Source organism: Desmodus rotundus, chromosome 10 (assembly GCF_022682495.2).
Source record: "Desmodus rotundus isolate HL8 chromosome 10, HLdesRot8A.1, whole genome shotgun sequence".
In the NCBI taxonomy this organism is placed as follows: domain Eukaryota; kingdom Metazoa; phylum Chordata; class Mammalia; order Chiroptera; family Phyllostomidae; genus Desmodus; species Desmodus rotundus.
In genome coordinates this window covers 19,694,939-19,708,265 of record NC_071396.1, presented here as the reverse complement: position 1 = coordinate 19,708,265, position 13,327 = coordinate 19,694,939, and the positions used below count along the sequence as shown (strand labels likewise).

Sequence of the window (13,327 nt, the reverse complement as noted above, 5' to 3'; positions counted from 1 at the left end):
CCCAAAACTGCAAGACCCGCAACGCCCCGCGCCTGCGTGAGACTGGGGGAGGGAGAAGGGGCGGGGCGACACAGCAGCGGGGAGGCGGCAACCACGCCTGCGCAGTATGAGCGGGATGGCGCATTTTCTTGCTCAGAGTAATGCGGCGGCGCTGGTGGCTGAAGAGGGCGGAGAGTTGAGTGATGAAGTAGGGGGAGGGGTTCATGCAGACGTCAAGAGGAGCCGCGGTTTGAACTATAAAGTGGGAAGTTGAAGCTTGGTTCTTGTACTCCCGGAGCGGCACCGCGAAAGCTGTGACCTCATCGTTGAGCGGTGAGTGGCTGTGGTGGTGGCCGCTGGGGGGACCCGGATGGGGAGGAGGGCGGGGCCTGCAGTAAAGAAAGAAGGAGGGTAAAGACCCGGATGCTGAACCGGATTGTGTATGAATTTTCCGTCCGCTTGCTGGAGAAGGGCAGGAGCAGGAGGGCACGGAGCGGAGCGGAAAGGGGCATTTGAGCGGAGAGTGAGCGGGGCCTCGCGGACCCTCGCGGACACTGCGACTTTGCTGGCAAAGTAGACTCTTGGAGGCTCTCTGCCAAGCCACTGATGGAAGTAGGCTTCAGAGTTGTTTAAATCCCCCGCCAGCATCTCAGGCCGTTTTCTGCAGACCCGTCATCTCCCGGAGTTGAGTGGAAGGGATCCCTGCGCTTCACAGCTGCGCTTACATTTGTATGTCTCTCTTTAGACATTCTGAGACTAGACCCTTCCTTTGATGTTTTCATTTTTCACGTGCATGATTTCATCCTCTTAAGGCGTTAGAAAACACTTTCCGTTCGGTAGTTCAGTCCTTCGCGTATTTACTGAGCGCTAAATGGACACACGTGCGAGTGTGAAATTGCAACAGCGGTGAGTGCTACCGAGCAGTGTTACTTGGTAATCGGGGAATGTGATCTAGGGAGTTTGGGTTAGGGACCTAAGGGAAGGCTTACACGAGCTAGAGAAGATCGACCTGAGAGTAGAAGTTGTTGGCAGGACTTAACTAAGGAAGAATATTTCAGACAGAAAGATTACCATGTTGGGAAGCCTTGTGTCAAATGGGAGCTTTTGAAGTTTGAGGAACTGAGGCTGGAGGGGTGGGGACGCAGAACCTTACACAATTTGTTAAGGAGTTTTGTGCAGTGGAAAGAGAGCTCCCTTTTGAAGATTTGAATTTTGCAAAGATCACTAGCTAATGCAGGGAACCCAATCTGGAAGTTATTGTAGTAATCACAGTAGGAGAGAACCTGTTTTTTTGTATTTGTTCATCCATCCATTGTTTGAACAAATTTAAAGCAGTTTTAGTTTTGAAAGTGAGTAGTTTCAGGCTCACATAGGCATTCTGTACTATTATTCAATCTAATAAATTAACAGAGATCAGTAACAAGTTAATAAGTCTAGGACAAGATAGCCAAAATTCCTGGCTGGAGATAATAAACTGGAGATCTTTGAGTTAAAAAAAAAAAAAAAGGCAGGTCAGACCTTGTGCCACCGGATGTAGAAACCCTTAGGCCTTGAAATACCTAGAAATACTGAGATTCCTATGTTTTCCCACTGCTGAGACTACTTGTGTATAAAGTCCTTTGGGAAAGGAACATTGACTTGTTAAGTGGGTGATCTTAAACTTACCTGAGTGAGCTAAGGAAAGAATAATTTTTTTAAATATGTAACTAATATTTCAAGTCAAAAAATAACATTAACTAAGAATTGAAACAAAGATTAGGCTCTGATTTCCGTTCAACAGAGTTACATGCTACTGATCCAGAGACAAAAGAGAATTATTGAATGTTGGTCTTACTGATTTTTAAGTCAAGTCAGATGTATTCTGGAGGCTGTGAAAAAGATAAACATGGAAAGATGTGGATACTAATTGGTTTATAGAAGTCTGTATAAGAGATGTTTTTGCTATTCTGTTATATCTGTAAATAATTATCTTTTACATAAGCAGTTATTATTCCTGCATGTTATTTTCTTTCATCTCTTAAGAATGAGCCCCTGGTTTGCATATTCCATTCCCAGTCAGGGCACATGCCTGGGTTGCAGCCCCGGTCCCCAGTAGGGACCCGAGTGAGGCAACCACACGTTAATGTTTCTCTCCCTCTCTTTCTCCCTCCCTTCCCCTCTGTCTAAAAATACATAAATAAATTATGTATTTATTAAAAACTTTTTTCTTAAAAAAGAATGAGATAACCTATGTCAAAGTTTAAACAGTATAGGTAATTGGTAACTAAACTGGTTTTTGGATTATTTCAGAATATTTTCTGGACTTTATTTTCCTTGTGATATACTTAGTAATAATTATTGGTCGAGGCAAATGTAGAAATTTTCTGTATGGAATGTTCTCTTTGAAAGCAAATTACTAAGATAATTTCCTTTGATGGGGTGCTAACATTTTTATGACTGTTTCACCTACGTACGCAAGAGTAAATTACAAAAAACTTACTTTTCAGTTCTTTAGGTTCATGATGCTAAAGATAAAATCATTGTCCCGAGAAGCAAAAGAAAGCAGATAAAGAGGAAAAATCTCCTAAAATGTGCCACAGATGTCAGAGCAATTAGAAAAGAACACTCCTAATGTAAGGACAAGTAAAAATAGTAGATTTTTTACACAGCCAGAGAGATTCAGTAATAAAGGAGGATTCTAGGAAGACAATGAGTTATTGGTATGCTGGGAAATACTGAAGTAAATATAAAATTCAGAATAATAAATTAATGGCAGAGGAATATTTTTAATAGTATAATTGCAACCAGTTAATGCATGTCTTAAATCAGAATCTCTGAAATGGGCCCTGGCTGGTGTGGCTCAGTGGATTGAGAGCTGGCCTGCCAACCAAAGGGTTGATCGCTGGTTCAATTCCCAGTCAGCACTTGCCTAGGTTGCAGGCCAGGTCCCCAGTAGGGGGCATAGGAGAGGCCATCACACATTGATGTTTCCTGCTCTCCCTCCCTCCCCCACTCTCTAAAAATAAATAAAACCCTAAAGAAAAATCTCTGAAATGGATTGATTGTACAGAAAATACAGGAGAAACGATTCCTCCTAAATTTTAATAGTATATAAAGCATTCATCAATGGTCATAGAAAAAAGTATGTTTAGTAATTTACATACTCAAACATAGAAGAGTCAAATTCTGTAGATTTGTTTTAACATTGATTTAATGCAGCAATATAAGCCTTTTATAGTTGAGTAAATAGGAAAGGTTTAATATAAGTTTTGTAACTTGAAAATACAAGTGAACACTTTGATCAATTACTTGAGTGAAAGCTTTCCTTTTTTTAAATGAGATATAATTTACATATTATATCACTCATCTGTTTAAAGTATATAATTAGGAGGGTTTTAGGATACTCACTGGGTTGTGCCACCACCACCACAGTCTAATTTTAGAACATTTTGATGCCCCCCAAGAGAAACTGGGTTCTCATTAGCAGACACTCCCTATCCCCCTTACCCTAGCCTCAGGCAAGTATTAATCTGCTTTCTGTCTCTGTAGATTTGCCTGTTTTGAACATTTCATATAAACAGGATCGTACAATATGTGGTCTTTTGTGACTGGCTTTCACTTAGCATAATGTTTTCAAGATTTCATAAGTATGAATTTTAGACTGAAACTGAAATTTTGGCTTTACAAAAACACCTTGAGATAAAAATTCATTTGCAGTTTGATACTCAGATATAATCTAGTTAATGAGATCATACATGTTTCTCTTTCTTAACAGATTAGCTTTGAAATTCGGAAACAATGGAGAAGACTCAAGAAAAAGTCCAAAGGATTCTTCTAGAACCGTACAAGTACTTGCTTCAGTTACCAGGTAGCAGTTCAATTACTGTCCACAGAGGGCTGTTTTTAGGTGGTGTGGTCATTCAGATGTTAGCATACAGGAAAGGTTAGACTTACCAGCTTTTGAGATTTTTCTACTTAAGGTTATACATGTGAGAAAAATGACCCTTCGTTCTTAAAAGGAACATTTTTGAGGTACCCTTTTAAAAATATCCAAGTATATAACATACCTAAAAAAATTAAAATGCTGAAAACATTTGAGTACCGTTTTGGAGGTTTTATTCTTTGGTTTGCAGGCCAGCGCTCAATCCACTGAGCCACACCAGCCAGGTTGGAGGTTTTATTCTTTACGGATGCCACACATTGCTGTATACGGAGCAGGCAGAGCTCTGCCAGTCTGTGCAACGACAGAAAGCTTCCTCTGCCTTCCGTGTCCATGGCTTCTACTGCCTCACACGTGCTGCATTTCTTACTACTGGGTCCTTTAAGACGCGAATAGTAGCGCATCTAAATCACATTGCTTAAAAGCACAGCCGTCATCCTTCCCATGTAAAGATGGGCCACCTGGACGTGGCTTCCTACAGCTACACCTGCCTAGTCATATTTATGTGTATGTACATGTTTTATTGTGCTATTTCTTAACTTTGGAGAAATGATAGTGAAATTCATGCATATAATAAGTGTGAGCTCTTGTAATAAAAATTTATTTATAAACCAATTACTTAAATGCTCTTTCTCACAGAAATAATATAAAAGGTAACAACCACAAAAACCTATTTAACCCATGAGGTGGCTAAACTTAGTCTAGTGATGTTCTCAACTCCATCACAATAAACACATTTTCATTTCTGTTCTACAGTACATACCTTTGTGAGCACCTCAGTGGTGGTATATGCATTTCTATTCTTTATAAGTCTGAGGGGATAAATATGGTCATCAAAGCCAAAATTGTAGAACCTCCCTGGCTACACCTTGGGAACCATCGTACGTAGTACCATTTTTATGATGGTAGGGCCTATTGGAGACACCCCTGCTAATGTCAGTGCTTCAGAAGAATGGAGGGAAGACAGAAATGGAAACTGCAAGGGACGGTCGCCTTTGGTTTAAAAAAAGCTGTAAGATGACTGCTTTTGAGTGGCATTCATTCAGCAGCAGTAGCTTTGCCTATCTCAGGGTCTCCCATTGAGGAACAGGGCGCTGTTTCTCCTGCACTCTGCCCATCTGTTGCTGGGCTCCTTTTGTAACAAGTTGGCAAACACTGGCTGGAACCCCTTATCCGTCCTAGCAAGAGTCTGAAAAGTATCTCCCGCTTCAGACACTCTGCCGCTGTGCAAAGCAAGGACTACCTTTACATTTTAACCATTAACTTCCGTACCACTTCTTTAATCCTCATTATCTGGAGGTGATATTTTAAACCATTAAATAACATATTTTTTAATAATGTTTTCTTGTTTATGCTGTCCCAATTTTTCCCCTTTTGTCCCCTCCACCCAGCGCACCTCCACTTCCATAGTCAACCCACACACCGTTGTCCCTGCCCATGGGTCCTTCATATATGTTCTAGATGACATTTAAAAACAGAAGATGGCCTTGATGGAAACAAATATTTAAAAAAAAAAAAAAATGCTGTGGAAGGGGGAGAATCCCATCCCAGACTGCTGGGGCGGGGCCTGCTCCGGCATGCTGGGGATTTGCCATAGACTCAGCCGCCCAAGCTGCTCTCCCTGTGTCCCTGTCTCACTTCACCCCCTTGGGCGCTACCCAAGGATGGTGTTTGTTTGTTTGTTTGTTTGTTTAACCCAGGGCTCCGGAATGACACCAAACTGTTCTGCTCATTACCTTCTCTCCATCTTCTCCCTAACTTTCAGTCCCTCCTGCCTCCTCCTGTCCTTCCAGGTCTGCCACCCACCCCACCCCACCCACCCCACCCCTGCTTGGCTCCCTGCCCCTCCAGACTGACTGCTGATCTATTTTGTTTCCTTTTGTGTTTCTTAACTGTTTTGATTGTCTTTATTGGCAGGTTTCTAGAGCCAGATGTCCTTAGCTCCCAGCAGCCCTAATATAAATTCCCCCTCCCCCAGAGGTTTTGAGGGGTTTGGGGACTTTTTCTTTCTCTCCTTTTTTTGGGGGGTTTTCCCCTTGCTTCTTTCCCTTTTATTTGGAGGAAATGGGAGGAGGTGAGCACAGGGAAGTGGGAGGTGGATTTTGTTTATTTTTTTAGCTCATTTACAGGAGGAGGGAGTTTTTTTTGTAAAATATGTCATGAATAAAGTTTTGAAAATTAAATAAAACTGCCATTAGGTATCTCACCTCTTTTAAATCAAATATACTCTTGTATCCATGAGAGAATATAACCTAAAGAAATAGAGAATTATGTTACACATAGCATAATAAACCCATTTTTCAGAGAAAGCTTCAGGGTTACTAAAGTGACTTAGAGGTGGGCCAGAGCATCTATTCTGTTATAAAGGTACTTTTGCTAACAAGATTATAATTATTGATACTAGGATTTTCTGAAATTAGTGCAGTTGATGTTTGCTTATTTGCCCTAGTGTAAGTCCCCAGGCTTTTGCAGTGGGTGGTAGAGGGTGGGCTGGGAATGGAGGAAGAAGAGAGGCTGCCGGAGGGAGTTGGGCACTTCAAGGTCTTAAAAAGAAAACAGTTATTGTTGTTGGTTTTACTCTTGAAGGATCTCTGTGGCTAGCCTCCACTACAAACTGTTTGGGGACTGGGCGTATCAAGCCTGACCCTGGAATCTGTCCAGAGGGGGAATACATTAAAACTGCAGCACCTGTGAGTCAAGCCGTTGCCTGTACTGTTTCCTGCACATGTTCTGAAGTGAGAGGAAACATGTGGTTCCACGTGACTGTGTTCTTCATCCTCCAGATGTGCTTTTGAAAGTGGTATGGGCGACTTTGCACACTTGTGCATTGTAAGGATGGCCCAGAATGACCTTTGTGAAACTGGAAAGTAGGTCAGACGTATGAAGTACGTAATTACTACCCAGCCCATGTTCACCTCAAGTGTTAGTAAACAGAAGATACTGCTCCTTGAACCCTAAGAGGTCCTTCTGTTAAACTGCTCTCAGGAAACGAAACTCTGTCCCATTTGGGTATGTGATGACAGTTTGCGAATTCATTTGTTCGGGTGACTGGTGCGGAGAAATCATGGATAAGACTTAGAAAATACTGTTTTTGTCTACTGAAACCTTTTGTGTAACTTTTTCTGAAACCTAATCTGAAACTCAAATGTCCGTGCATTCACTTTAGCGGAGAGCTTATAGAGTATTTTTATTGAAGGAACTGGTTGTGGGTTTTGTCTCATTCCTTTATGTTTGAGCTAAAATGACTTACGGTGATAACGAGTACCCAAGACCTCTGGAGCTTTCCACATAAGAAAAAGATAATATAAGAAAACTAATGGCCCTGGTCAAACTCAGATGTTAAAGGGCAATACTTCGGGGTATGGCAGTCTCACTTTTTGGTAGGAAAGCAGCAGAGCTGTCTAATGTCTAAAACCTTAATTTAAAGGAATGGTAGATAATTTTAAGAGGCAATTGTATGAGGCAATTCAGTAGCAATGTACATTTCATTAAACATACCTATGCTCTCTAATATGTTCTCTGAAACGGACAGAGCTTCATTAACTGCCACTAACTAGACTGGCATCCTTTTCAAGAGGAATGAGTTAGATCACGATTTCTAAAACCCCATTCCATTCCAAAATTGTAGATACAAGTTGAAATGAAAGTAGTGGGCCAGCCTTGGCTGGTGTGGCTCAGTGGACTGAGTGCTGGCCTTCAAACCAAGGGGTCGCTGGTTTGATTCCCAGTCAGGGCACATGCCTGGGTTGCGGGCCTGGTCCTTGGTGGGGGGCGCATGAGAGGCAACCACACATTGATGTTTCTCTACTTCTCTTCCTCCCTCCTTTCCCCTCTCTCTAAAATAATTAATTAATTAATTAATATTAAAAAAAGAAAGTAGTGGGCTACTGAAGTACTTAGAATTTTTTTTGCCTGCCCTAATTTTAAGGTTGTGTTTTTTGCAATGTGAATGTGACAGAAGGGGCCAGTAGTGGCCCAGCAGTAGAAGGCAAGCTCTGCACTGGGTAGTGGATTGATGGAGCTGGATTTATCAAGTCTGGTTGGTTTTAGAGAAAATTTCTGATTTTTTAAATAATTAAAGTATTTATTACCAAATTTTATTCTTTAATTGCAGGTAAACAAGTGAGATCCAAACTTTCACAGGCATTTAATCATTGGCTAAAAGTCCCAGAAGACAAGCTACAGGTATCTAGGCAATTCTAACTTCATTCTTAATCCCCAAGAAATTTATGACATCATGTAAAACTACTCCTAGCTCTTAATTCTGTTTAATGCTTATGCAACATATTGTTTTAAATTGAGGTTGCTAAGTAATTACTACTTTTAAAAACTAAGACACTTGAGGGCCTCATCTGTTAATATGATAGTTCAAATATTTTTTAAAAAATGAAATTTTCAATTGTCTTTTTTAGATTATCATCGAAGTGACAGAAATGTTGCATAATGCCAGTTTACTCATTGATGATATTGAAGACAATTCAAAACTCCGACGTGGCTTTCCAGTGGCTCACAGCATCTATGGAATTCCATCTGTCATCAATTCTGCCAATTATGTATATTTTCTCGGCCTAGAGAAAGTCTTAACCCTCGATCACCCAGATGCAGTAAAGCTTTTCACCCGCCAGCTTTTGGAACTCCACCAGGGCCAAGGCCTAGATATCTATTGGAGGGATAACTACACTTGTCCCACTGAAGAAGAATATAAAGCTATGGTGCTGCAGAAAACAGGCGGACTCTTTGGGTTAGCAGTGGGTCTCATGCAGTTGTTCTCTGATTACAAAGAAGATTTAAAGCCAATACTTGACACACTTGGGCTCTTTTTCCAAATTAGGGATGATTATGCTAATCTACACTCGAAAGAATATACTGAAAACAAAAGCTTTTGTGAAGATCTAACGGAGGGAAAGTTCTCATTCCCTACCATTCATGCTATTTGGTTGAGGCCTGAAAGCACCCAGGTGCAGAATATCTTGCGCCAGAGAACCGAAAACATAGATATTAAAAAATACTGTGTACATTATCTTGAGAATGTAGGTTCTTTTGAATACACTCGGAATACTCTTAAAGAGCTTGAGTCTAAAGCCTATAAACAAATTGATGAACTTGGTGGGAACCCTGAGCTGGTAGCGCTAGTAAAGCACTTAAGTAAAATGTTCAAAGAAGAGAATGAAATATGTTAAGCTATTCTTGATTAGGCCTAATAGCTTATTTCAGTTGATTAGTTTGTCTTTTAGCCTATCATTTTAAAAATTTGGAGCAAGCTGTTTGACTCCAAAAACTGAGTGGAAGGGTGATCCTTGTACAAAATTGGCAGTCAAGAGGAGTCACGTTTAGTAGGTCTAATTTGAATGTCTTTAGTAGGTGTGCTGTGTTGGGTCTTTGTGGTCTACCCTGCCACGAATGTTTGGTTGATTCTGTCAATAAAGAATTCAGCCCCGGCTGATGTGGCTCAGTGGATTGAGTGCTGGCCTGCGAACGGAGAGGTGTTTGGTTTGAGCCCCTGTCAGGGCACGTGCCTGGGTTGCAGGTCTCTGGTTGAGGGCCTGCGAGAGGCAACCGATTGATGTCTCCCTCACACATCAATGTTTCTCTCCATCTCTTTCTCCCTCCTTTCCCCTCTCTAAAAATAAATAAATAAAATCTTTTTAAAAATTAAAAAAAAAATTTCAGCTTCCAGCAATTTTTTTCTAGATACTTCCTAACTGTACTATTTGGGCATTTCCCAGTTCATGTACCCCAGTTCCAAGCCAGTGACTGCTTGGGACAAGTCTCTGGAGCTAGCTGGCCCGAAGACAATAGGAATTCCTCCTCTTCCTAAGTGTAGCTGCTGAGAATATCAGTCTCCTCCCTGGAAATTCCCTCGCTCAGGTCTTCCATGAAGGCTGGCAGTGACAACCAGTGAGCGCTCTGTGCTTACCCTCTTCCTTTTTCCTTTCTCCCTACCTGGAAAATTCTGCCCTTGAACCAAGGAGTCTCCTTTTACGAGCTAGCCCAAGTTCTTTTTTCTTTCTAGAGAAACTGGTGCCCCCCAACTGATTAATACCTGGGTACAGAAATGTCTTTACATTTGGGAATGGAAAAAACGTACATGCATACGGAAGTATTTTAAAAAGGAGACTTTAAACCTTTTTGTATTTTCTCATTGTTAGTAGTAAAAATCGTAAAAGAGCTGTTTGCTCACCTCAAATCCAAATCAGGGGAAATGCCCTGTTCCTTCCTGCCCACTACCCCCCTTAAAGGCAGTTGCTGCTTCAATGGAAAGGAAATGAACTCTTTAATCTTTGTGATTAAAGGAAAGAAAGTGTTAACCTGAAAGGCTAGTAGTGCCTGAATGGAAAGTAGCCAAAGACTACACTATCAGGCACTACTTAGCTTCATAGTGCCTTAACCCTGCCTACCCCGTCTCATTACCAGCCACGCCCCTGGAGCCATCTGTGGCCAAGAGGTAGGGAAAAAAAAAAAACAACACTTGATTCCTGTATTAGAAGTGTTATTGACATCCCAAAATGAAAGTTTGTATTTCTCAGAAACATTGCTATTTGCTTCATTGGTTCTGTAGTATGTTAGATCTAATCACAAGTACATGTACAAGAAATTCTCACCAAAAGCACTCAACCTAAATCATCCTGATGTGCCAGGGTTGTGGGTTCAGTCCCCGGTCAGGGCTCATATCAGAATCAACCAGTAAATGCATAAAAACGTGGAACAACAAATTGTCCCTTGTCTCTAAAATCAATCAATAAGAAATAAAAATAAACCTTTATGAAAAGTTGGCCACTGCTTTTACTAGCTTTTAAGATAATTTGGGTCTGTCATTTTAATCGATACAAGGAAAACTTAAAATCATGGAACTTTTAAGTGTTTCCCATGGCAACACTATGGGAATTTTAATTTTGTGCTTAAGGAAACATATAACAAGAAGAAAGCATCATCATTATTCAGAAAGGTCCAATGCTAGCTATATAGACAAAATATATACCTTCGAGATAAAGATTGTTTAAGTTGATTATTCCTTACCTAATTAAACTAATTTTGTCCTGTACTATTCATGATTCTTTTGTCACTTTCATCTTAACGTTTGTCAGTTTCAGAAATGCTTGACGTTGAATTGGGGACTTATCAAAAGTCATTTTATCTATTAAATGATCAAAAATCCATTCTTTACACTTGAACTATAGTTATATTTGTTAATACAGAAGAAAACCAAACACAATGAATAGCTCAAATAAAATATTAATTTATCTACTTAGGTTTAATGTACAGTCATTTTTTTTCCATAAATATCGTGGTAACACAAGTAAGAATTGAATTTTTTCATTTAGAAGACATGTACCTTGAAAACATTTTCACATTTTCTAGTCTATGAAGCTTTAGGGAAACAGATTTTATTCATTTGTCCAAATCAAAAGAATGAAGGCTGGTTATGGTGGCATAAATTATTCTCTGACGTCAGCATAGCTTTAACTCCATCAGCTCTTCTCTGTTTCACTCTGTCACCTGCCTGACTTGACTCCCTTCCCTTCCTAACCTGCGCCCCACAGTCCTTCAGGGATCCTTTCAAGAACTTTTCCAGGTCACTTACGTCTTTTTTCTTAGGCCCCTCTCATCCCACCAATTTCCAATCCTGGATGAATCCGACCAAACACATCCTTTGCTTCTGCTGTGTTGCTGAGTGTTACTGAGGAACACAGCAAGTTAACAGACTTGTGTATTATAATAACATACTGAACAGTTTCCCTCCTATTATCTCTTCCCATTTTAATCTATGCTTCACTCTCCAACCAAGCTGTCTGTCCAAAGCACAAATTCGATTGTCATTCTCATGTTTTAAATTGTATTGTGTTTGAATCCCCAGTACTGCCTGCCACCTATAAGTTCCTTGGTATAATATATAAGGCTTTCCAAAATCGGATCTCCAGCCTCCCTTAACTAACTATATTTCCTAACACTACTTTCCCACACCTTATACTCTGTCATGAAGTAGTGCTTACATTGTTGAGACAGTCTATTCTGTTGGTTTAATTCATTTCCTGAGTGCTATGTGTTTGAACTTCTGCTAAGCTTTGGAGATACGTGAGTGATCAGCACTGTCCCTTAACCTCATATAGCCAATTACTAAACAACACTGTTCTGCTGGAATCAGGGCCCCTAATGGCTTGTTTATTTGCCTGCCTCTCCGATTCGATTGGAAACTGTTAAAGACAAGGAATGTCATTTATCCACCCTTGTATTATTCCCAATAGCACTTAAATATTTATAAATGAATATATCTACTTGAAACTAACATTCCACTTCTGAAGCATTCCATTAAATATAAAGTGTGAAAAGATATCATAAACTTCAAATGTTAGCTTTCTAAAAAGTTTTGTTGATTTATTTTTAGTGAGAGGGGAAGGAAGGGAGAAAGGGAGGGAGAAAAGCATCAATGTGTGTTGTGAGAGAAACACCAGCAACCCAGGCATGTGCCCTGACTGGGAGTTGAACCAGCAACTGTTTGCTTTGCAGGAACACAACTGAGCTACACCCTCAAGGCTCCTTAGCTTTTATTGTAATGTGGTTCTTCTATCTGCAACTCTTTTTCTAATAGTTCTTATTCTTTCTGAAAGCATTCTTTTCTTTTTTAAGAAAAACTATTCTTCTTTTTTATTTATTTATTTTTTTCTAGACAGGGGAAGGGAGGGAGACAGAGAGGGAGAGAAACATGGATAGACTGCCTCTTGCACACCCCCAACCGGGGAACTGGACTGCAACCCAGGCACGCACCCAGGCCAACCGGGAATTGAACCAAAGACCCTTCAGTTCTCAGGACTGAGCCACACCAGCCAGGGCTGAAAGCATTCTTTTAGACTGTTTACTCTCTGTTTCTTTGTGATTACCGTTATTCCAAAAGCCTGACCTCAAATTCACGTCCTGTATCTAACTGCCTCTTCACCTGAAAAATAACATAATTAAAACTAGTTTAACCCTGGCCAGGAGGCTAATTTTGTTGGAGCATCCTCCCTTACACCAAAACGTTGCGGGGTCGATTCCCAGTCAGGGCACATACCTAGGTTGCAGGTTCAATCCCTGCACGGGAGGGACATGTCTGGGAGGCAACCGATGGATGTCTCTTTCACATCCATATTTCTGTCTCTCCCTCTCCCTCTTTCTCTAAAATCAATAAACATATCTTCGGGTGAGGATTAAAAAAACAATAATTTAATAAACCCCTCCAACCTTCGTTAAAAAAATAATAAAACTAGTTTATACCTTTCTTCTTATCCCTCTACCAACCTAAATAATGGAATAAAATCACTTTTACCCCAACTTTTTCTTTTTTAAAGATTTTATTTATTTACTTTTAGAGGGAGGGGATGGGAATGAGAAAGAGAGGGAGAGAAACATGCCGGAGATACATTGATGGGTTGCCTCTCACACGCCCCCAACTGG

The 13,327-nt window shown here is 40.5% G+C and overlaps 1 protein-coding gene across 4 annotated transcripts; it reads left to right on the top strand.

Annotated features, from left to right (window-relative positions):
• Positions 1-102: 102 nt before the first annotated feature.
• On the top strand, positions 103-9,338 carry GGPS1 (geranylgeranyl diphosphate synthase 1). 4 transcript variants are annotated; one of them, XM_024561871.4, is made up of 4 exons: positions 103-312; positions 3,734-3,826; positions 8,013-8,083; positions 8,311-9,338. In XM_024561871.4, the coding sequence occupies exons 2-4, from the start codon at positions 3,757-3,759 to the stop codon at positions 9,076-9,078; spliced, it is 909 nt and encodes a 302-aa protein (XP_024417639.2). In that variant the 5' UTR covers positions 103-312; positions 3,734-3,756; the 3' UTR covers positions 9,079-9,338. The 4 variants fall into 4 exon arrangements, with proteins under 4 accessions (XP_024417639.2, XP_045052348.2, XP_024417641.2 ...); XM_045196413.3 differs by lacking the exon at positions 103-312 and adding an exon at positions 388-591; XM_024561873.4 differs by lacking the exon at positions 103-312 and adding an exon at positions 389-708.
• Positions 9,339-13,327: the final 3,989 nt, after the last annotated feature.